At 40.2% G+C, this 26,425-nt stretch overlaps 1 protein-coding gene across 13 annotated transcripts in view; it reads left to right on the top strand.

Annotated features, from left to right (window-relative positions):
* THSD4 (thrombospondin type 1 domain containing 4) overlaps nt 1-26,425 on the top strand; it is an 874,264-nt gene that overhangs the window by 642,607 nt on the left and 205,232 nt on the right. The window contains exon 1 of one of the 13 annotated variants that reach the window (XM_056572475.1): nt 13,229-13,488. The exons of the other annotated variants lie outside the window; for them this stretch is intronic. Coding sequence (XP_056428450.1) covers nt 13,417-13,488 — 72 coding nt within the window. The 5' untranslated portion in view covers nt 13,229-13,416. Of the gene's footprint in view, nt 1-13,228; nt 13,489-26,425 lie in introns of those variants that run through there. 13 annotated transcript variants of the gene reach the window in all.

The following is a 26,425-nucleotide window of genomic DNA, read 5'->3' as shown; positions in this document are numbered from 1 at the left end:
AGAATATAGCTTGGAACATTTTAGTCCCATTGCTGTAAGACAACAATGCTAACCACCAAGCATGTATGTGTAAAAAGGCAGTAGACAAGACTGAAGATTCTTCACAGGAAAATAGCTATAAGGATGCAAATGCAACAAGGCCCTTCTGCCATTTAAGAAGACATACTGTAACTATTGTAAATAGCACATGGTATAAGCAGTGCTCTGTTATAGATTCTGCTTTGTGATTAAGGAACTTTAAAGGGGTACTCCTCCCCTAGACATCTTATCCCCCAACCAAAGGATAGAGGATAAGATGTCTGATCGCAGGGGGTCCCGCCACTGAGGACCCCCACGATCTCGGCTGCGGCACCCCAGACATTCTGTGCACGGAGCGAACTTTGCTCCATGCCGGATGACTGGCGATGCAGGGCAGAGGCTTGTGATGTCATGTCCGTCACACCCCTTCCCAAAGACTTGTATTGAGGGTGTGTGGCCTGATGTCACGAGCCTCCGATGCTGCACTCGACACTCTAAACAGACGCTGGGTGCAGCTGGGAGATTGCGGGGATCCCCAGTGGCGGGACCCCTGCAATCAGACATTTTATCCCCTATCCTTTGGATAGGGGATAAGATGTCTAGTGGTGGAGTACCCCTTTAAGTTAGGCCTCTATTTCTTATACTAGGCTTTATAGGGTTATTACTGCAATCACTGGTTGAGGGGGCGGGGGTGACCACTGTGGCCTGTGTCCATATCCTGTGGGGTAAAAATAGTCAGCTGAAGCAGCAGAGTAGTGAGGTTTGGAGATGCCATTGGAATGGCAATGGTGGAATATGAGGCAGATGAGTATGCTTGCTTCTTTTCTTATTTATTTCAAAGGCACCCTATGTCAATTGTAAAAAGATTTTAAAAAAAACTTGCATTGTTGGGATAACTCTCTAAGTCTTAGGCTTTTATGGCTAAGTCACTTTAAGTTCTTTTTTGGATTATAGAAAAATTGCATAGATTTTATTCCAACATGTAGCCTTTAATACCCCTAGTCACAAATATTATACTGGCATGGATGGAGTTAAGAACAATACATACCTGACCCATGAGGTACTCTAATATTTAAGCCTTATCACATCTGTTCAGTGACATAATATTCGTTCATCACCTATGATCAAGAGACGTCTATAGTCTCCAAGGTTTATGGATCAGAATATCTTGGTCATGCCTCCAAGATACGCATGTGGGAAACCCATTGTGAGCTGCAGTATAAATGATGGCAAATATTATGTTATCACAGCGGTACATATGTCTAGCAGTTGAGCTATTCCTTTTATTTGTGACATCTAACAAGTTTCACTGCAGACAGGACTTATTTTCAAGTGAGTCATGAACTTATTAAAACTTGGGAAATTCTATAAAACTTTACACTAAGCTTGGGGGTACGTGTTCCATTTTGTAAGCAGCCAGGTGTTCTGAGCATTTTCGTTGATGTAATGACTGATAAATAATAAATGTGATATGGTAATAGAAATGATGTATGTGATATGTATGTTTAAGTTAAACAACAGCATGACAGCACTGAGGTTTCCGGAAGCATTTTCACATGGCAATTCATGGGACAATTACTTACTGGTAATGTGAAACATTACTTGAGTAAGTTACGTAATAAGAGGGGGGATTCCATCTGTTTTGTGAGTCTTTCACAATCCTATAAACATTCCCCTTGTTACAGGTACTTCAGAGAAAAAATTTGGTCATGGTTAATATGAGAAGGAAATAACATTATACCTTTGTCATCTCCATCTAGTGGAACGTTTCTCAATCACAAGCATTTTGTAACTATTTAATATCGATGTAATGGACTAAATGCCGAAATTGACTAACATGAGTAACAAAACAGTTTCTTACATGAACTTCAAAGTGCACATGTCCTTGTTTGGTCACAGTAACTTTAAAAGGAAGTAGATGTAAATGCCATATAGCAGTAGTCAAGCACTTTACAATACTTTTTCACTCACTCCTTCATTGCTTGCTTTTGTCATATTATTAGAGCTAGCCAGCTGACCTGCCCAATCTTCTGAACCAGCAAAGTGAGCATGGCCATACATAATGGATTGTTGTTGACCAAATGCTTGTTCGGCCAAATTCTATCTCTCCCGATCCACCATATACATGTAAACTAAACCTGGGCCGAGTGTGCATGTTTATTCCGTGAACAAAGGGTAAGCAAGTTACTGGCAGACTCCTCTAGCGACAGTTTATCTATTTGGGATATCGGGCAGTTCGTATCTGATACAAAAACCAAAAAGTTAATTTCCACTATATGAGATCACATCTTTGTTGAGAAATCCATAAAAGCTTCATACAAGGTTAAATCCAGACTGATGAAAATATATGAAACTGCATTGGTGGAAACTCCTTTTTCCATTTATCTGACCCGCAGACCAGTTGCAGCACTATTCTATGTATGTATCATCCCCCTTGCTATACCTGTGTCCACTCAGATGGGATTAGCTGGTTATGGCTTTCTTTAGTTTAAATCTAATTCTTATTCCTCGATGTTTACTGTTGAGGGAGGATCAGGAGGCCATCATGCACATTAGATGGTCTTCTAGTTCGATCAAACTCAGAAGGTTCATCTGACATTTATCTAATGTATTAGGCCAGTTTTATTTTTGAATTGGGCAATTATGAAGCAAAAACTATGGAAAATAAGGGGCATTAAAGGTGAAGTCAGGATAACATTTCAGTTAATACACAGTGTTGTGTTTATAAATGCATTTGGAAACCAATACATATAGGCCCAGATTTATCAAACTTTGTGAGGGAAAAACTGGAGTGATTATCCCACAGCAACCAATCGCAGCTCAGCTAACGAGCTCTGGTAAAGTGAAACCTGAGCTGTGATTGGTTTCTGTGGGAAAATCACTCCAGTTTTTCCCTCGCAAAGTTTGATAAATCTGGGCCATAGACTATATTTCATTCCAGCTTTGACATATCTGCTTAATTGAAATTCTGCAAATTGCATAGCTTAGCAAGCAAATTGCGAAACCTCTTTGCTTCAGCTTCCTGGCCACTGCAGGCAGCCACAAACAGACTGAAGGGGTCCAGGTTGTTGTTTTTTTTTTCCCTTTTAAATCTTTAGAGATTTAAAGGGTACCTCTCATCAAATAAACTTTTGATATATTTTAGATTAATGAATGTTGAATAACCTTCCAATAGCATGTTAATGAAAAATATTCTTCTTTCTATTGTATTTTCCCCGATCAGTCCTGTCAGCAAGCATTTCTTACTCATGCCAAACAGGCTGTGAACAAAGCAGGCTGGCAGCTCTGAGTGTTCTCCTTTGTGAACAAAGCAGACTGGCAGGTCGTAGTGTTTAGGACTCCAGCATGAGTCTGAAATGCTTGCTGCCAGGACTGGTAGGGAGACCCCTAGTGGTCATTTCTTCAAAGTGGAAAATTAAATAGAAAGAAGCATATTTTTTTAATAACATGCAATTTTAAAGTTATTCTGCATACATTAATCTATAATATATCAAAAGTTTTTTTGATGAGAGGTACCCTTTAAAAAATAAATCATGAACACAGGGAACATTTATTAATGCATATATTATTTTAGTCCCACATTCTAGTTTGCCATGTTTTTGAGTATATTTTTGATTCTGTGGTTGAATGTTAATTCATTCTTTATTCTGACACTGACCCTTTCATTGACCCTTACCATAGACCAGTGGTCTCCAAACTGCGGCCCTCCAGATGTTGCAAAACTACAACTCCCAGCATGCCCGGACAGCCGTTGGCTGTCGGGGCATGCTGGGAGTTGTAGTTTTGCAACATCTGAAAGGCCGCAGTTTGGAGACCACTGCCATTGACAGTCTGAAGGTAAGACATTGGAGTATTTATTAATAAGCCAAAGTCAATGTAGACACTTGCGGTATGAATGAAAGACTTAGTAATACTAATTCTTGACATTGCTTTGAGTAGTAGGCTCAGCATTCATAAAGGGTGAAAAATCTCCTATCTTGTTGATACATTTCCTATACAGAGCTGTGTGTCCAGGCAGTTACATATTACAAACCCTGTATAAAGTCTGGTCTTAGAGGTTATCCAGGAAAAAAAAATGTTCATATATAAACTGGCTCCAGTAATTTAAACAGATTTGTAAATTATTTCTATTAAAAAAAATCTTAATTCTTTCAGTACTTATGAGCTGCTGAAGTTGAGTTGTTCTTTTCTGTCTAAGTGCTCTCTGAGGACATCTGTCTCGGGAACTGTCCAGAGTTGAAGCAAATACCCATAGCAAACCTCTGTGCATTTCCAGAGACAAGCAGAGATGTCAGCAGAGAGCACTGTTGCCAGAGTGAAAAGAACAACTCAACTTCAGCAGCTGATAATTATTGAAAGAATTAAGATTTTTTAATAGAAGTCATTTACAAATCTGGACACAAAAAGCAAAATGTGTGCAGCTCACAACCCAAAGTATCCGAGGTTAAATGCGGCCAATAGATCGATCCCCACCGATCCAAATTCACAATAATAAATATTCAAATAATTGACCACACCTCAAGGGTACTGCCCTAGTGGGCACACAATGAAAAAGAGATTGAGAACAGTTTGTTTGAACAAAATCTAAGTACATTTATTAAAATACAATTAAGAATAAAAACACAAATATAAAACATTTATTAGAGTAATACTGGTATTAAGTTGTAATTAATCTGCCATAGGGCCCTAACGTCAATATTATTAAAATGTATAAGGCACTGCCAAATTTGTGATAATTTGCAATGTTAGTTGTAAAGAAATGCCTATAATCCGGAAAGCAACTGTTACTCCAGCAATCACGCCTAGACGCGTTTCAGGGTGCTGAAAATGACCACTTCCTCAGTAGTAAGTAAACTTACTTGCCTACTGAGGAAGGGGTCATTTTCAGCACCCTGAAACGCGTCTAGGCTCTAAACCCAATCTGAATAGAGCAATACAGGAACACACTGCCGTCTATTAAGAAGCCGTTACCAAAGAAAAGAAGGAGGCCAATTACTGCGCCTGGTCTCCTAAACCAACAGTCTCACTCACCGGGCGCACCCCCAGCCTGCTGCATGTACCACGAGTATCCTGCCTGCAAAGATCCAAGCGAGGGTCCTGTCACGCTGACACGGGCACATCAACAGCACAGACCCTGCTCAGAGGAGTCTCATGCCAGAGCTCCGCAACTAATAGGCTCGTGAGAATCAGCAGATGAAGCTCTGATCGGCAACTCTGCAATAACCGCAGGACCCGATACCATCGGCCCGTCGCAGTACGGGACCAACGGCTTGAGACATGGTGAGAACCAACTTACATCTATATAGAGACTCTGGACAGTCTAAGTTACAAAGTGCAGAGACTATTATTCCATTTGCAAGTGATTGCCAGAGTAACAGTTGCTTTCCGGATTATCGGCATTTCTTTACAAATAACATTGCAAATTATCACAAATTTGGCAGTGCCTTATACATTTTAATAATATTGACATTAAGGCCCTATGGCAGATTAATTACAATTTAATACCAGTATTACTCTAATATATGTTTTATATTTGTGTTTTTATTTTTAATTGTATTTTAATAAATGTACTTACATTTTGTTCAAACAAACTGTTCTCAATCTCTTTTTCATTGTGTGCCCACTAGGGTGGGACCCTTGAGGTGTGGTCAATTTTTTGAATAATTTACAAATCTGTTTAACTTTCTGGAGCCAGTTGATATATAAAACAAAAGTTTTTTTCTGGAATATCCCTTTAAAATCACTGGGAAGTCCATACATTTGATACCAGGGCAGGTTCACACACACCAATTCCTAGCAGCATGTGGAAATGAGGTGTGTAAGTGTCTGTTTATCAGTATTTTGGACTGTGCAACCTTCTTCGTATAACACTATGGCTTTTTCTTTCAGTAATTATGACCTTTTTTGTGATTTTAAGTCCATTTGATCTCATCCTCGATTTGAGTCAGATCATGTTACTCATGCACCATACAAACCAAGAAATGTACAGTCACCAGATTCACTGAATTTTTACCCTTCCTCTGGTGTTTACAAACTGGATGCTCTGGTCACATGAGATTCTACATTAATACTCAGATTTTTAAAGGGGTACCCTTTTTTTAAATCAACTGGTGCCAGAAAGTTAAACAGATTTGTAAATGACTTCTATTAAAAATTCTTAATCCTTTCAGTACTTATTTACGGCTGTATACTACAGAGGAAATTCTTTTCTTTTTGGATTTCTTTTCTGTCACAACCACAGTGCTCTCTGCTGACACCTCTGTCTGTGTCAGGAACTGTCCAGAGCAGCATATGTTTGCTATGGGGATTTTCTCCTGCTCTGGACAGTTCCTGACATGGACAGAGGTTTCAGCAGAGAGCACTGTGGTCTTGACAGTAAAGAAATCCAAAAATAAAAAAAATTCCTCTGTTGTATACAGCCACTAATAAGTACTGGAAGGATTAAGATTTTAATAGAAGTCATTTACAAAACAAAAAACATAAAAGTTTTCCACCAGAGTACCCTTTTAATTACAAGAGAATAAGAGTGGTAACAGTGAAACAGCATTAAGAGTATTAATAGCATTTAAAAAGAAAACTCCTTTTGACATGTTATGCAGATGTGTCAATAGTTTCGAATGATCAGGGTCTCATTACTTGGGCCCCCACTGATCTCTAGATATAGCCGGGAGAAGCAGACAGCTATGCACTTCACTCTCTGACTCTGTGCTCAGTCCATCCATTTGCCAGGATCATGGTCCATAGACTTTTAATATAGCCATCTCCTGCGATTGAAATGGACTGAGCGCTGAGCCAAGGAGTGAAGCACACTGCTGCATACTTCTCCTGCCTATATCTAATGATAGGAGGGAAGCTCAGGAAAGAGACATTGACCAATCAAAACTTTTGATATGTCTTCACAAGATGTCAAAAGGTTCTAAAATTACAGTAATGCTTTAACTTTGTTATCTCGCAAGATGAAAAATAGAAAAAAGCCAAAATCGGAGAGCGGACAGGATCGATGTTCACATATAGCCAATTCATGCTATATGCCGTGGCTGAGCCGTGGCTGAGCACACATACAATGGGAGGGGGGAGACAGGCAGCTGCCTGTCTCCCCCCTCCCATTGTATGTGTGCTCAGCCACACTGGAGGTAACCGGGGAGCAGTCTACAAGTCGGAACTAATGCTGCTGTAATTTGGTTCCTGGTTTTGCTTATCCGGCACAGGAATAGATATCCCTGAGGAAGGGGAATTATCCCCCAACGCGTCGGATCTGAATGTATTGGCCTTTTATGAACATTTTAACTGAAAAAATTGTCAATTTGCATGAAGTATTTGTGGATCGCAGTGATTCCTGTAAAACTTTGGTCAGATTTGAAAAAGGAAAGAGAGAGAAAAGTGTGCAGAACACCTGCTTGGCGTGGCAAAGGCACTTGATCAAAGGCTGACCGGATGGGGGGGGGGGGTTAAAGGGGTATTCCAGGAAAAAGCGTTTTTTTATATATATCAACTGGCTCCAGAAAGTTAAACAGATTTGTAAATTACTTCTATTAAAAAATCTTAATCCTTTCAGTACTTATGAGCTTCTGAAGTTAAGGTTGTTCTTTTCTGTCTAAATCCTCTCTGATGACACCTGTATCGGGAAACGCCCAGTATAGAACCAAATCCCCATAGCAAACCTCTTCTAAACTGGGCATTTCCCAAGACAGGTGTCATCAGAGAGGATTTAGACCTTAACTTCAGAAGCTCATAAGTACTGAAAGGATTAAGATTTTTTAATAGAAGTAATTTACAAATCTGTTTAACTTTCTGGAGCCAGTTGAGATATATAAGTTTTTCCCTGGAATACCCCTTTAACCCCTTAAGGACCAAGGGCGTACAGGTACGCCTTTGCTCCCTGGTACTTAAGGACCAGGGGCGTACCTGTACGCCCGTGGTAATTTCGGTCCCCGCCGCGCGCCGGGCGGGGATCGGGCCGGGGTGACTGCTGATATCTATCAGCAGGCACCCCGCGCAAATGCCCAGGGGGGTCATTAGACCCCCCCATGTCGGCGATCGGCGCAAATCGCAAGTGAATTCACACTTGCGATTTGCGCCGATTCCGGGTCATACGGGTCTATGGTGACCCGGTGACCCGGAATAGAAGGGGGATCGCGGGTGTCCTAGACACCCACGATCCCCCTGTAGCCATAGGAGTGAGGTGGCAGGGTTGCCACCCCTCCTATCTCTGCTATTGGTGGTCTAGACGCGACCACCAATAGCAGATCGGGGGCGGAGGGGTTTACTTTCGGTTTCCCCGTCCTGCCCACCCACAATAGGCGGGGCAGGATGGGGAAACCGACAGGGACCGGCGCCGAAGATCCACTTACCCATCGGCGACGGCAGCGGGCGACGATCGGCGTAAGAAGAGGACCGCGACGCAGCTCCCTGGATCCAATGGAAGCCGGTGAGTTACTTAGCAACATCTGGAGGGCTACAGTCTGAGACCACTATAGTGGTCTCTAAACTGTAACCCTCCAGATGTTGCAAAACTACAACTCCCAGCATGCCCAGAGAGCTGTTTAGGCTTGCTGGGAGTTGCAGTTTTGCAACAGCTGGAGGTCTACAGTTTGAGACCACTGCAAAGTGATCTCTATACTGTGCACCTCCAGATCTTGCAAAACTACAACTCCCAGCATGCCCAGACAGCAGTTTGCTGTCTGGGCATGCTGGGAGTTGTAGTTTTGCAACATCTGGAGGTCCACAGTTTGGAGACCACTGTGCAGTGGTCTCTAAACTATAGCTCTCCAGATGTTGCAAAACTGCAACTCCCAGCAAGCCTAAACAGCAAACAGCTGTCTCTGCATGCTGGGAGTTGTAGTTGCGATCCCTACAGCTGTTGCATAACTACATCTCCCAGCATGCCTTTCGGCGATCAGTACATGCTGGGAGTTGAAGTTTTGCAACAGCTGGAGGCACACTGGTTGGAAAATACTGAGTTAGGTAACAGAACCTAACTGAAGGTTTTCCAACCAGTGTGCCTCCAGCTGTTGCAAAAGTATAACTCCCAGCATGCACAGTCTGTCAGTACATGCTAAGAGTTGTAGTTTTGAAACAGCTGGACGTTTTCCCCCCCATGTGAACGTACAGGGTACATTCACACTGGCGGGTTTACAGTAAGTTTTCTGCTTCAAGTTTGGGCTGTGGCAAATTTTTCACCGCAGCGCAAACTCCTAGCGGTAAATTCACTGTAAACCCGCCAGTGTGAATGTACCCTAAAAACACTACACTTACACATAATAAAGAGTAAAACACTACATTTACACCCCCTTACACTGTCCCCTTAATAAATAATAAAAAACTTATTGTACGGCAGTGTTTCCAAAACAGAGCCTCCAGCTGTTGCAAAACAACAACTCCCAGCATTTCCGGACAGCCACTAACTGTCCAGGCATGCTGGGAGTTTAGCAACAGCTGGAGGCACCCTGTTTGGGAATCACTGGTGTAGAATACCCCTATGTCCACCCCTGTGCAATCCCTAATTTAGTCCTCAAATGGGCATGGCGCTCTCTCACTTCAGAGCCCTGTCGTATTTCAAGGAAACAGTTTAGTGCCACATATGGGGTATCGCCGTACTCAGGAGAAATTGCAATATTAATTTTGGGGGCTTTTTTTCCTTTTACCCCTTATGAAAAAGAAAAGTTGGGGTCTACACCAGCCTGTTAGTGTAAAAAAACATTTTTTTTTACACTAACATGCTGGTGTTGTCCTTTACTTTTTATTTTCACGGGAGGTAAAAGGAAAAAAAGACCCCCAAAATTTGTAACGCAATTTCTCCTGAGTACGGAGATACCCCAGATGTGGACGTAAAATGCTCTGCGGACGCACAACAAGGCTCAGGAGTGAGAGCGCACCATGTACATTTGAGGCCTAAATTGGTGATTTGCACAGGGGTGGCTGATTTTACAGCGGTTCTGACATAAACACAAAACAATAAATACCCACATGTGACCCCATTTTGGAAACGACACCCCTCACGGAACGTAAAAAGGGGTATAGTGAGCCTGAACACCCCACAGGTGTTTGACAAATTTTCATTAAAGTTGGATGGGAAAATGAAAAAAAAAAAAATTTTCACAAAAATGCTGGTGTCACCCTAAATTTTTCATTTTCACAAGGGAAAATAAAAAAAATCCCCCCAAAATTTGTAACCCAATTTCTTCTGAGTAAGAGCATACCCCATATGTGGATGTAAAGTGCTCTATGGGTGCACTACAATGCTCAGAAGAGAAGGAGCGCCATTGGGATTTTGAAGAGAAAATTTGTCCGGAATTGAAGACCACTTGTGTTTACAAAGCCCCCATGGTACCAGAACAATGGACCTTCCCCCCATATGTGACCCCATTTTGGAAACTACACCCCTCATGTAATGTAATAAGGGGTACAGTGAGCATTTACGCCCCACAGGTGTCTGACAGATCGTAATGCACTTCATGCCAACTTATGGGGTGCCTCCATACTCAGAAGAGATGGAGTTACAAATTTTGGGGGGTATTTTCTGCTATTAACCCTTGCAAAAATGTGAAATTTGGGGGGAAACACACATTTTAGTGAAAAAAAATATATTTTTTTTACATATGCAAAAGTCGTGAAACCCGTGTGGGGTATTAAGGCTCACTTTATTCCTTGTTACGTTCCCCAAGGGGTCTAGTTTCCAAAATGGTATGCCATGTGGGTTATTTTTGCTGTTCTGGCACCATAGGGGCTTCCTAAATGCAACATGCCCCCCGAGCAAAATTTGCTCTCAAAAAGTCAAATATCACTCCTTCTCTTCGGAGCATTGTAGTTCGCCCGTAATGCACTTCATGCCAACTTATGGGGTGCCTCCATACTCAGAAGAGTTGGAGTTACAAATTTTGGGGGGTATTTTCTGCTATTAACCCTTGCAAAAATTTGAAATTTGGGGGGAAACACACATTTTTGTGAAAAATGGTATGCCATGTGGGTTATTTTTGCTGTTCTGGCACCATAGGGGCTTCCTAAATGCAACGTGCCCCCCAAAAACCATTTCTGAAAAACGTACTCTCCAAAATCCCCTTGTCGCTCCTTCGCTTCTGAGCCCTCTACTGCGCCCGCCGAACACTTTACATAGACATATGAGGTATGTGCTCACTCGAGAGAAATTGGGCTACAAATATTAGTATACATTTTCTCCTTTTACTCCTTGTAAAAATTCAAAAATTGGGTTTACAAGAACATGCGAGTGTAAAAAATAAAGATTGTGAATTTTCTCCTTCACTTTGCTGCTATTCCTATGAAACACCTAAAGGGTTAAAACACCTACTGATTGTCATTTTGAATACTTTGGGGGGTGTAGTTTTTATAATGGGGTCATTTGTGGGGTATTTCTAATGGGAAGACCCTTCAAATCCACTTCAAACCTGAACTGGTCTCTGAAAAAAAGCGAGGTTCAAAATGTTGTTAAAAATTGGAAAAGTGCTGCTGAACTTTGAAGCCTCTGATGTCTTCCAAAAGTAAAAACACGTCAATTTTATGATGCAACCATAAAGTAGACATTGTTACGCCGAGCGCTCCGGGTCCCTGCTCCTCCCTGGAGCGCTCGCGGCGTTCCTCTCTCTGCAGCGCCCCGGTCAGACTCGCTGACCGGGAGCGCTGCACTGACTTTTCCGGCGGGGATGCGATTCGCATAGCGGGACGCGCCCGCTCGCGAATCGCATCCCAAGTCACTTACCTGTCCCGGCCCCCGGCTGTCATGTCCTGGCGCGCGCGGCTCCGCTCCTTAGGGCGCGCGCGCGCCAGCTCTCTAAGATTTAAAGGGCCAGTGCACCAATGATTGGTGCCTGGCCCAATTAGCCTAATTAGCTTCCACCTGCTCCCTGGCTATATAACCTCACTTCCCCTGCACTTCCTTGCCGGATCTTGTTGCCTTGTGCCAGTAAAAGTGTTTAGTGTTGTCCAAAGCTTGTGTTTCCAGATCTTCTGCTATCCACATTGGCTACGAACCTTGCCGCCTGCCCCGACCTTCTGCTACGTCTGACCTTGCCTCTGCCTAGTCCTTCCGTCCCACGCCTTCTCAGCAGTCAGCGAGGTTGAGCCGTTGCTAGTGGATACGACCTGGTTGCTACCGCCGCAGCAAGACCATCCCGCTTTGCGGCGGGCTCTGGTGAATACCAGTAGCATCTTAGAACCGGTCCACCGACACGGTCCACGCCAATCCCTCGCTGACACAGAGGATCCACATCCAGCTAGCCGAATCGTGACAGACATATTGGAAATGTGAATAAAAAAAAAAAATATTTTGAATATCCATTTTCCTTAGAAGCAGAAAGCTTCAAAGTTAGAAAAATGCTAAATTTTCTAATTTTTCATCAAATTTGGGGATTTTTCACCAAGAAAGGATGCAGGTTACCACAAAATTTGACCACTATGTTAAAGTAGAATATGTCACGAAAAAACAATCTCGGAATCAGATTGAAAACTAAAAGCATTTCATAGTTATTAATGTTTAAAGTGACAGTGGTCAGATGTGCAAAAAACGCTCTGGTCCTAAGGTGTAAAATGGCCTGGTCCTTAAGGGGTTAAGGACGGAGAAACCACTCTTGTTGAAGTAAGTAGGATTTTTTATATCGGTACATGAATTGGCTATATGTGAACATCGATCCTGTCCGCTCTCCGATTTTTTCTTCTTTCTATTTTTCATTGATTTATTCGGAGTGACGAGTCACTTGCCGAAGAGGATTGAAGCGGAGAAAGGACCGATACGAGATATTGTAATCTTTATCTACGGGTCGTTAAAAGTGTGTGAGTGGTTTGGAAAAAGCCACTCACCAAGTGTAAGTGTAATTTTTTCACTTTCGAATTTTAAAGATTTCTTTATTGAAGAATTCCAACACCGCTCCCAAAAAAAGTTTTTTTTAATGTACTCTCATTATCTCACAAGATGAAATGTTCCCTTCAGTGTAAATCTTTGGGCATCTTATAAACTGCAATGTATTTTCATATATTTTACGTTGATTTACTTTTTGTGATGCACAAAGGCTAAAAAGTCACCATCCTGGTCCACTGAGAAAGTTATCTTTTAACTGGACCAGATGCATAACTTGGCATGGACCACTTCTGTCCCTCCCTCTCTTTGCTTTATATGAACTACAGCCCCTAGCACACTGCTGTCTCCTTCCCCCTCCCCTAGCTCGGAGAAGTTATTCCATGAGGGGATCAGCTTACCAGTTGTCTCCAGAGCTGTGGCTGAAGCAAAGCTTCTTGTATTGAAACAACTCGAGACAGAGAGGGAAAGAGATCAGTGCCTTGCAGAACTGCAGTGCTGAGATACTGAGACACAAGTGCATCTGCTAGCTGTTAACATTTGGCAGAAGGACTTTTTTCCTCTAGGACACTTTTGACATTGAGTTGATAATAATGTTTGTCAGCTACTTGATTTTAAGTTTCCTCTCCTTTCAAAAAGCCATACTAGCAAGACCTGGGGGAGAGGTAAGTCACATTTGGTCTAGTGTGATGTGCATTTAACAACGGATTTAGTTGTTAATATCGGACTGTGATGTGTTTTGCTATGTTTTGTGAATGAGAAAAAGTTGGTCATTTTCTATACAGTCTGATACATGGACGGAGATAATTTAAAGTTAGTCAAAGTCATGTCTGATAGAGTTCAGTGTAATGGATCAATTAAAAAAACGCACTTCATAAAAGGGCTAATATTTTTTTAATCACCTATAAACTATTTTATTTTATGTTTTCTTTTGTAAACAAATAGATCTTTATAAAACTGAAGGTTTAACATATCAGAACGAAGTACATTCTGTAGCAAGGTAGTGATAATATGACTTGCTGGAACTTTGATGGGTACTATAGATTGCCAAGTCAGATATTTATTTTATTTATTTGCCCTTGTAACAGTCAGTGGATAAGTTGGTCTTATTTTCTATATAGCACCATAACTGAACAGCACTGTACAACTTACAACAATGTGAAGACAGAGTCAAGTGTAAATGCATAAGAAAAATAAAGAATTGGTGGTGACAGGATTAAATAGGGGAAAGAGCTCTTTCCATATGAGCTTACACTCTATCTTAAATTGCTATTTACATGTAATATTTTACATGATGAATATTGTATTTTTCCAACCATACTAACTATGTAACTATGTATATATATATATATATATATATATATATATATATATATATATATTTTTTTTTTTTTTTGTACTAGCAGTCAGCTAGTGGTCAAAATATCTAAATCATTACTCACAAAATGTTGTGTTCATAGCAATATATTAAGTATCATATTCCCAGGTGGTTAGTTATTGTGGAAAGTTTAGTATACTTTATATAGCTTTTAATATTTGTTTAATTACAATTTATGTATGATTATCTTCTGATGTCATAATGTACAATGTTTTTACTTGGTCGGCCTAAAATACAAGAATTAATGGGAAATGTTAGAATTGGGCCATGCCTAGAGCAGTTGGTCATCGCTGGTGTAAGTATTATACATTAATATGATACATGCATCAGTTACCACTTGCCAGGCCACAACTTTCTAATACAATGGACATATCCCCAGTGAGATTCCAGATGTTGTGAAAAGGTAAGAATATTGTAACTTTATCAACTGTATATGGTTTGAAAGCCATATACATATATATATATATATATATATATATATATATATAGGTAGGGATACCCAAGATGTGGATGTGGTTTTACAACATCAGTGAAACAGGGCATATAATGTTTATCTTGTTGCTCATGAACAAAAAATGGTTCAGTAGTCAGCTTACTTTCAGGCGCTAGCATGGGCAAACTTAACAGTTGGGTTATTGACCCATAGCAAAAGGTCTAGCAGCAGATCCCCATGTAGATTGTGAAACGTAGTCAACAGGACCCAGAGATGCACCCATGTCTGTAAATTTAGTGGATTACTTTCCATTCCAATAATTAATTTTAAAGGGATTCTGTCAGTAGATTTATGCGGCATGATCCAATGACAACATTTCATACCAACAAGCTTCCTCTTCACTGAATGAGTATTATGAAGCACTGTGGGTTTCATAGAAAAAACTGTTGTAGCAGGAAGGGTCTAGGGTTTTTTTTCCCAGCTTCCCTCCCAGATTGGCTTGATTGATGGATTTTTTTTGTCAAAACGTTAAGTGAAAGCTATCAAACTAATATGGATGGTAAGGGGAGAGAAGCCATAGAGACCATCTACAAAACACTCCCCAGGTGCCATGTCTTGGTATTAAACTATATTTTTCTCAAAAATAGACCAGTGTTGCTAGTGATGAGGTCAATGAGCTAAGTTCTACATTAGTCTTTAGTGGCATCACTAGTCTAAGAGCAGGAGCCCATAACACTATGTGCAACAAATTACTGTATTAAATGACAAAAATCCCTTTAAAGTAAAAGTAAATGTGACAAAGGTCACAAGCATTTGTCTTCATTTTACTCCACTGTCCTTCTGATAACATAACCATTCTTTGACATTTTTTGTTTCTAAATTTTTACCTGCATACTGCTTGCCTGAGGTTCTAGAGCATAGACCCTTTCAGTGGTTGGTGGTATAAAATAATAAACAAGCTATGTCCATCCATCCTACTCCTCTTGCAGTTTACATGCTTATGCTCCAAATCCTTAGATGGTTACTTACTTGTTCCTGTGATGTCCCAAACATACCAGAACTTCCTTGCTCAGCCAATCACTAATTGAGGCAGGACAGTGCTGGGGCCGCTGATTGGCTAAGCAGAAAGGTCCAGTGGGGTTGGGATTCCACAGAGGACCACTAGCATTGGTGCTTCAACTGTGGGGGAGTGGGATGGGTGAGTATTGCTTGTTTATTATTTTTACACCACCCTCATAGAGCCTTAGAGAAAAATTGTTTCCCAATGAATCTGAATCTATGGGTGGGTTTACACCACCATTAGCACCACAAACTTAGTTGGTTCTTTATCTGCCCAGGTTTACCTGGTGCTAATGTTTTACCTGCAGAATACAAGAACTTCTGTGACAATATAGAAGCAAGGCAGTAGGAAAGAGCATGAACAGATATAATGTTCCTTAAAAATACATCTTGGAAGACTGAATAGAATGTTAGGAAACTTAACACAAATATACAATTTTTATATGATGGAGAATGCTATATACTGTATGTGAGACCATCTTTGACATAAGAAAAGCTGTAGATGTAGTTCACCGATATCTGGAAAGCTGCTCTAGTTATGGCTGCCGGAAACAGAAGACTTTGCACCACTTATTGATTTTAGCCTTAAATACTGTGTTAGCAGCCTTCACAATTTCTAATACTTCTTGTGTGAGAACACTTCTAATTGTCACCCCCTACCTATAGATCCAATGCAAAGATGTTATTAGGAAGAAATTTAAAGCAGCCCAGCAGTAGTATGTTACCACATGTTACAGTAACTCCAGGAAGAAAAAGCCATAAAAAGAGTTACAAGCTAATCTGGAAAGGAATTGTCACGGTAGATGTCTTGTAGGCATATATGTTTTTAACTCTAGAGCCTGTAATGCTTAACATATGGCATACACACTACCTTTCTCTTTTATAGTGCTGTGGAAAACTAAAACTGGCATAACCTCTCTCCAAAAAAAACAGTTACTGTTTAATGGCCACATGGGTATTTCGGAGAAACTCAATTTTTATTGAACACAAAAATGCATTGCGTTATTACGAAAAACATGTCTGTAATATATGCTGCCATGAAGTCAGCCTGTATGTCGTAATACATATCTTTTGGACAAGTCTGTATACATATGAGACGTCTTGTACAGCAATATCAGACCTATAAGACTTAAATAGCAGACTTTTTGAAAACAGACCAAACTGTTCCAAAAGCATTTAATATTTTGTATGTTCTACAGCAGATGAGGTGTTAGATTGTTTCCGATTGAGCAGAATGAACCAAAAAATTGTGTTTGGTGTTAAGTAAAAAAAACTCTTTATTTGCATTGAATCCTCCTACATAGAGTGCCATTAGTATAGTGTGGAACTTTCTGATATACATATCAGTGTCTCAGAAAAATAGACAGAGGTGATTTTGGAACGGATTCGGTCACAAGGTCCATCCATGATATCCTGGCCTATAGCTTAAGTAGACAGATATTTGGCCCAGATTTATCAATCTGCCTGAAACCAAAAGTGTCTGATTTTGCCAAAAACAATCAATCACAACTCGGAGATTAAGATATAAAAGCTGAGCTATGATTGACTGTTATGGGCAAAGCCAGACAGTATTGGTCACTTCTACATTCACCAGAGCAGAAGACTGAATGCAGTATAGGGAAATGTAACACAGCATCACAAAATCCAGGACCCTGCATCAATCATATTGTACATTGATGGAATATCCTAGGTAAATTGTATTATTTTTATAGGCCCATATGCTGTTAACACTATAGGGCTGTTCCTGCATATACCCTGTAATATAGAACTCTATTCATATAATTGACCATGTTGGTGCTAAGAGTTGAAAAAACTGCGGATTGTGGCAGGAAAACTTTCTGAGCTCTCGCCAAGTAAGGTTTTGGGGATAAGAAACAAGGTGTCACATGTTTTTCCATTGCTCTTTATTGAATGTCACAGTAAATATCATATTCAATGGCAACCTGGGCATCCATTGTAAGAAAGCTTATTGTTTATCTGACCTCATAGATGACCAACTAAACAAATGCATCTTCTTTTATTTTAACAGCATAATTCTCAATTTTCCCATGGTAATTTCTTTGTTTAAATTTCACAAAATCTACAAACAGATCTAGAGAGGCAGACAGGACAAGGGGGCTTATTTATCATTGTGTCCTACTGCTTTTTTTGGTGTACTTTTGCGAATCTTTAAAATGTTTGCGCAAATTGCGGGTTATTTTTGCGTTTTTTTTTACAAGTTCTAAAATCTGTCATTTTGACCTTTTGGTGTTGCTAGACCCTTTTTTAAAGTGACGGATTCAGTGGTCACAAATTTATTATCTGCGTTTTTCTTTTTTGCGCAAAAAGGGAGAGAATGTTTAAATAAAAGGTTTTAAAAAAAATGTGCAAAGGAATAGTAAAGCAGTTGTCCATATGAAACAATCAGATATATTTTTTAAGGTATAAAAAAGGAATGTAAGGCTAGAATTCCACTTGTTTTTTTGGGGGAAAAACACCATGTGGGTTTTAACTTTGGTGTTTTTGCAGGCGTTTTTTATTCTTTTTTGGACTTTAGCGATCAAAAAAAGTGATGGAGATACCTTTTTTTTTATACAATTTCGTAGGGTACCATTGAAAAAAAAAAAGATACAGTAGTGATGGAAAAAATTGTGTATAACCAAATTTTTATTCATTTTTAAACAGGGATCAATTTATGTGGGCGGGCAGGGCACTAAAAATTTAGCCCACAATAATAAAAATGTAGTGTGTGTGTGTGTGTGTTTTTCACTTTTTTTCTCTTTTTTTAGGTAGTACTACTACTCCCAGCATGGAACACATTGATGGGAGTAGTAGTACCTGTACTTATTGACAGATCGCGCCGGTTCCTTTACGATCCTTCTGTATAATTTATAGATGCAGCTGGACACTCTTCTATAATCCCCTCCACTGCCGTATATATACACACTTATTCATATTTAAAATTGGCCAGATGGTTCCAACCAATCACAACTCTCTGTGGGAAATATGAATAGGTGTATATATAAGTCAGTGCAGGGGACCACAGAAGAGTGGCCGGCCGCCCGCATCTATACATTACACAGGAGGATCACAGCGGGTGTCAGGAGTGACATCCACTGTGATCTTTATTTAACTGCAGGTACTACTGCTCCCAACATGGAGCACACTCTGCTCCATGCTGGGAACTGTAGTACCTGCATTAATAGACAGATCGCAACAGGTGTTAGAAGTTACACTCGCTGCGATCTGTATTTTAATGCAGGCACTACAGCTCCCAGGATGGAGTAGAGTGTGCTTCATGTTGAGAGTAGTACCTGCAGTTATGGACAGATCACAGTGGGTGTCACTCCTGACACGCAATGCGATCGTCCTATCTATTGCGGAGATGTGGAGCGGCTCCTGTGCTCGCATCTCTGCACTATACTCTGGCCGGCCAGTGATATGAATAGAACATCACTCATTCATATTTCCCTCTCAGAGCTGTGATTGGCTGCAACCATCCGGCCAATCCCCACTCTGGGCGGAAAACGAATGAATGAGTGATGTGAATTTTTATTCACATCACTGGACGGCAGAAGTACAGGGCAGAGATGCAAGCGCTGTATAGAGCCACTCCGCATCTCTGCTATATTATGGACGATCGCATCGGGTGTCAGGAGTGACACCCAGGGCGATATGTCTATTGGTACAGGTACTACTACTCCCATCATGGAACAGTCTGTTCCATGCTGGGAGTAGTAGTACTACCTACAAAATGTAAAATATAGAGGAAAAAAGTGAAACACACTTTATTAACAATTAAGTAAAATTTTACTGTAAAAAATAAAAATTTCGTAAAATACATTGTTTCCCATCCTTTTTTTTTTTTTTTTTTGGTACCCAACAAATTTTGAAAAAAAAAACACCAAAGGGGCCAAAAATGCAATACCCACATTTTTTTTTGTGAAAAAAACACAGGAAAAAAATATAAGTGTAATCCTAGCCTTAGAAGCAGGATAGACATGATCTGAAAATTATAAAAATTAAGTAGAAAATTATCTGGGTGCAGATCTGCACAAAATTTGTCATGGTCACTGCAACAATATGATAAATTTGGAGCAGCACCGCCAAAAAAAAACACATCTAGACAACCCACAAAAATGATCTAGCCAAAACCATTATTGATAAATAACCCCCAAGGAGGCTAAAGCTCCTTTTAATAAGGACTTCTTTCTGAAGACTTCCATTGACAGCCTGCACAATTTTTCCTACAAAGTAAAATGTTTAAACCTATCATTTCCCAATTGGCCAAAGTAGCGGAAGCTCTGGTCACAGGTTGTCTATCATTTGATGTAGATATTGAAACAATTTCCTGTGGTTTAACTGAACTGAAGTGAGGTTCACCTGTACCAGAAGCAGAAAACATTACTACAGTTCTGTGCCTACGCTTTAATGTTCACTGTGTCAGCAAATATTTAACCTTTAAGGATAGAGATTCCATCTGGTCCAGTCCTTTCCACTCAACACCTTGTTACTATGTTGTTCTGTAACACCTGATCTTTCTCCAGGGATCAGCATGGTTTGTAGAATCACAGAATGCTCCGTTTTTTTTGCTTAAAAGTAGAAGGGTGTAGATTATTCTGTAAAATTCTATTCAGTTCACCGAGGAGCAAGTGATGACTTGATGAAAGACATTTAAACTTCATACATTACTCATCATTAGAAAAATAAGCATAAGACTGGGTTACACTATTCAATTCTTTAGTCTTATTCTATTCTAAAAGTTTATTTGACTTAGTTTCGACTTCACTTCCCAATACAACACTGGATTCAATAGTAAAACCAGTTTCTTGTATATAAAAATTTAGAATGAAGAACTTTCACCTTGTGGCTTACTGCCAACTGAGGTAGCTTTTCCTGGGGCATTTCTCAATGTTGACTTACGTGTAGTTTTATTCTTGCAGGAAACCATATGCAATTCACTTGGAATCCATGTCCTATTATTATAGAGGGGACTACGGCACAGATCTCAGTGTGGATTTTGGGTTGGATAGCCTGGATATAGACTTAAGGGGGAGGGGGGTTATAAAGGACAAGTACATTCCTCTTTCTTAGTGATTATTCGCACCAATATGTATTAACTGTCTGTACCCTATGCATTACTTTCTAGTGTTAGGTCATTGGGAAACTCACATGTAAACTAATTCAATTGTTACATGCCCAGATCCAAAGAAGTACCAGTTGGCACATCTTTCTGGTGCCCTAGATGCCATACCTCAAGTATGTGACACCTGCAGTCATATATGACTTTGAAATGAATGTTTGGCATACAATAATACTGAACATTGCGATACAGCCATAACATTTTGCACCCTCTAGGGCCTTCACCTTGTCCCTCGTTGGTGTCTTAACATAGTGTTCAGTATATTGATATGTTAATTACTCTTTAGCAGTCGCTCTTTCTGCAAGGCCACTTATGGGAACATGCCTACCATGCCTGATTATAAATCCAGACTACTAATTTCATTATAGAGGCAATACAATCTCTTGCTATCACATGCAGAGATCATACAGATAATACACCTAAGGCCGGGTTCACACGGGCGGAGCCTGTGTGGAATGTCTGCATGGAATATTACGCATGGACATTTCGCAGCAGCAGAGTCCCATAGATTTCCATGGGATTCTGCTGCGCTTTTCACACTCCAAACTTTCTGTAATGCGATTTCTAAAAAGACTGTCAAAACTAATTATGTTTTTATACAATTTTTTTTTTTAAAACATGTTTATATATATTTTATTTATTCATTTATTTATTTTTATTAGTAGTATATATTTTTTTTTAGTTGGTCCATTCATCCCGACATGGTCTTGTATAAACTACAAAATAAAAAGAATAGGATAAAAGAGTTCTAGAATTGCTTCTGTATTTGGGTACTATGAGAAAACCACTCACAATACCGTCTTCTCGTGTAGTTTGGGGCTTTTGTTTCACAAGATGCTGTTTAAGTCATCCTCTGGCTGTCTCAGAGAGAGTGGTTTCATTACTGCAGGTGGTTCCCTAGCTGCTGCTTTCATCATAAACTCTCACCACTTCAAACACACTCTAGCATCACAAGTGACCCCATGACACTTGGCTGTGTGCCTGCCGTTTTATGGTACATTCCTAAATGCAGTTCTGTAGACAGTTTATCAAAATCTATCTGCAACACTTTGTAATGATTTATATGGGTGATTAGTTTCATAATATACAAGAATATGAATTCTCATGTGGACTTTACTAGTGCATGACAAAGCTACGCTCTACTGTCCTATAAGATTGAAGGTGTCATACAAGAATAATGCTCATTTACTGTAAAATAATACTAACACAATACTAAATCTCTACTCCTTATTTTGTCCACATGACTTATTACCATATTTACAATAGACCTTGGAAGACCTAATAATATTACATATCCAGATAATGTTACAAGACAGTGTTTAGTAGCAGAGGCCTTAGAGTATTGTACCTGAATAGTGCCAGATCCGGATGCTAGTGAAAAATAAAATGTCACCTTTTATCTGGAATCATAAATTAAGTTTTTAGTGGATACAAAAGATACAGTCTGTATTTTATACTTTTGCTTCTTCTTTGGTCCATTCTTTGGCACATGAAACCTGAACAAAAAACTGACCACTTTATTGGTAAATGTTTGTAAAGTGGACATGTTATTGATTCATAATACTTAGTAATATTTATGGCTTTTTAAACTACATAGGGCGGACAAAGGATGAAATACAGTAGTAATGACTAGAGATGAGTGAATTTTAGAAAAATTTGATTGGGCCAATTCAATGAATTTTCCCAAATAATTTCTGTTGGTAAGAATTTATTCACAGCAAATTGCCATTAAAAACGGCTATTTCATGCCTACAGAGAGCCTCAATAGGGGAGTAGAACACTTCATGCCTACAGAGAGCCTCAATAGGGGAGTAGAACACTTTACTTTGCTGTAACACGCATAGGGTGTGTGCTGGGTTAGTGAAATAATATTGTTATTCAGTATGACATGCAGATCAGAGGTGTCGCTATTAAGATCACTGTCGCAGAGGCACAGTGACAGAGCCTGGAGGTGGCATCAATATGAGGAGACCATATAGTGGCTGAATGACACAGCATGGAGGTGGCAGCAGCATGAGGAGACCATATAGTGGCTGAATGACCCAGCGTGGATGTGGCGGCAGCATGAGGAGAACATATAGTGGCTGAAGGACACATCCTGGAGTTTGCGGCAGCATGAGGAGACCATATAGTAGCTGAATCACACAGCGTGAAGGTGGAGGCAGCATGAGAAGACCGTATAGTGGCTGAATGAAATAGCCTGATAGCTTGGAGGTGGCGGCAGCATGAGGAGACCATATAGTGGCTGAATGACACAGCCTGGAGTCGGCTGCAGCATGAGGTGACCATATAGGGGCTTAATGACACAACCTTGAGTTGGTGGCAGCATGATGAGAACATGTAGTAGCTGAATGACACAGCATTGGAGGTGGCGGCAGCATGAGGAGAACATATAGTTGATGAATGACACAGCCTGGAGGTGGTGGAAGCATGAGGAGACCATATAGTGGCTGAATGACACAGCTTGGAGTTGGGGGCAGCATCAGGAGACCACATAGTGGCTGAATGACACAGCCTGGAGGTGGCAGCAGCATGAGGAGAACATGTGGTGGCAGTATGAGACAGCTTGGAGCTGGCATCAGCATGAGGAGAACATATGGTGGCAGAATGAGACAGCCTGGAGGTGGCAGCAGTAGAAGCATCAGGAGTCCTTAAAGTGACCCGGTGACAGAATGGTCTCTTGTAACCGGTGGGGGTAAAAACTTCTCCTGTAAGGCCCTACACTCGAACTATTAATACCGTTTTTGGCAAGTGTTACTCACCCTAAAAAGGGCAGCCCCACACAGGAACCTCTCCCTATTTCCACCTACAAACACTGCCATTTCCCAAGATTTTTAGGTGGAAATAGGGATTGGTTCCTGTGTGGGACTGCCCTTTTTAACTCCTGAACGACCAAGGACGTAAATTTACGTCCCGGTGCGGCGTTACTTAGCGCACCAGGATGTATATTTACGTCCTGTACATGACCGCGAACATCGGAGCGATGCTCGGATCATGCACAGGTGGTCCCGGCTGCTGATCACAGCCAGGGACCCGCTGGTATTTGCCGACATCCGCGATCGCACGGATGTCTGCCATTAACCCCTCAGATGCCGTGATCAATACAGATCACGGCATCTGCAGCAGTGCGGTCAGAAATATGGATGATCGGATCACCCGCAACGCTGCCACCATGATCCGTTCATCCAGAGCAGCGCACAGAGGTCCCCTTACCTGCCTCCGCTGCCTTTCATGGGTCTTCTGCTCTGGTCTGAGATTGATAACACTAGCCACTAGCACTGGACAGTATTAGCAATCAAAGGATTGCTATAAATAGTCTCCTATGGGGACTATTAAAGTGTAAAAAAAAAAGTAAAAAAAAAAAAAAGGTTACAAAAAATTGAAAAATCCCTTCCCCCAATAAAAATGTAAAATGTCCTTTTTTCTAATATTACCCCCATGAAGTGTAAAAAAAATTATAATAATAATAATTAATAAACATATTCGTATCGCCACATTATAATATATAATTTTATTAATCCCATACGGTGAACGGCGTGAATGTAAAAAATAAAAAAAAATGCAAAATTGCATTTTTTTTGTCACATATTATTAAAAATAAATTATAAAAAAATTAATAAGTTTTATATATACAAAATATGGTATCAATAAAAAGTAGAGATCATGGTGCAAAAAAATTAGCCCCTATAACACCACTTATACGAAAAAATTTAAACATTATACGTCGTCAAAATAGAAGGATTTTAAACATACTAATTTGGTTAAAAAATTTGCGATTTTTTTTAAGCGCAACAATAATAGAAAAGTATGTAATCCTGGGTAACATTTTAATTGTATTGACCCACAAAATAAAGAACACATGTCATTTTTACCGTAAATTGTACGGCGTGAAAACATAACCTTCAAAAATTTGCTAAATTGCGGTTTTCTTTTAAATTTCCCCACAAAAATAGTATTTTTTGGGTTGCGCCATACTTTATATTGTAAAATGAGTGATGTCATTACGCAGGATAACTGGGCGCACAAAAAACAAGCCCTCATACTGGTCTGTGGATGAAAGAGATACAATTTTTAGAAGACTAGGAGGAAAAAAGGAAAATACAAAAATAAAATTTGTCTGGTAAATAAAGGGGTTATCTACCATAAGGTGATTTTAGTACGTACCTGGCAGACAGTAATGGACATGCTTAGGATGGATCTGCACTTGTATTGGGGCTAAATGGCTATGTTGTGAGATTACCTTAACAATGTGGCTAGCTGGTATTTCCTGTTTGACTTTTCTTTTGTTGACTACAAATCTCCTCATCTTCCTCCCTCCCACACATCAGCCACCCCACCCATTGAAACATAAATGAGCTGCATCCATTCAAATAAGTGTGGTTTTCAATCAGGGTGCCTACAGCTGTTGCAGATTGATCTCTCCCACCAAGCGATCGCTCCACCCATTGAAGCAGACAGGCTCCCTGTCATCAGCTGACTAGTGAGTCAGGTCTCGGCCGCATTTCAACCTGGGAAAAATCTGAGACAACAGTCATTTTATATGCAGTTAAAAATAAATATTGGGGTGAAAATCACAGAAGAATTGTGAGAAAACCATCACACACAGGTACAGACACTATATTATGAACTACACTAACTTTACAGCCCATGTAGCATAGTCAAATAAAAAAAATTCCTGGAATACCCCTTTAAGGTCAAAATGGGCTTGGTCCTTAAGGGGTTAAGACGAGTAACACTTTCCTCGAAAAGGTGGAAGGCAACAATGTATTGGGTGGGGGTAAAAACTTCCCCTGTAAGGCCCTACTCTCGCCCTATTAATTCCCTTCTTGGCAAGTGTTGCTCGCCCTAAAAAGGGCCCACACAAAAAACTCTCTATTTCCACCTAAAAACCCTGGAAAATGGCAGTGTTTGTAGGGGGAAATAGGGAGAGGTTCCTGTGTGGGGCTGCCCTTTTTAAGGGGCGAGGAACATTGTCAAGAAGGGAATTAATAATACTAGAGTAGGGCCTTACAGGGGAAGTTTTTACCCCCACCGGTTACAATGAACCATACGTTGTTCCCTTTCACCTTTTAGAGGTCTTTGCATCACATCAATACTTGGTGGTGTAGGTGGCACATGGTGTTTATTGCACACCTTTCCTTTAGTTTGATTTATAAAATTTTTGGGGTACATATATTTTATCCTAAGAAAAGTGAAGTTTTAGTTAATGCATATCCTCAATGCTTACTTGTGGTTTGATGCGGAGGAATGTCTGTAACTGGGGAGCAGTACATTAACCCCTTAAGTACCTGGGGTTTTTCCGTTTTTGCACTTTTGTTTTTTCCTCCTTCCTTTAAAAAAAAATCATAATTCTTTCAATTTTGCACCTAAAAATCCATATGATGGCTTATGTTTTGCACCACCAATTCTACTTTGTGATGACTTCAGTCATTTTACCCAAAAATCTATGGCGACACGGAAAAAACAATAATTGTGCGACAAAATTTTGTAAATGTTGGGGGCTTCCGTTTCAACACAGTACATTTTTCGGTAAAAATGACACCTTATTCTGTAGGTCCGTACGATTAAAATGATACCCTACTTATATAGGTTTGATTTTGTCGTACTTCT

This window comes from Hyla sarda, chromosome 4 (genome assembly GCF_029499605.1).
Source record: "Hyla sarda isolate aHylSar1 chromosome 4, aHylSar1.hap1, whole genome shotgun sequence".
In the NCBI taxonomy this organism is placed as follows: domain Eukaryota; kingdom Metazoa; phylum Chordata; class Amphibia; order Anura; family Hylidae; genus Hyla; species Hyla sarda.
The sequence above is the reverse complement of the archived record's forward strand: the minus strand, read 5'-3'. Positions and strand labels throughout refer to the sequence as shown.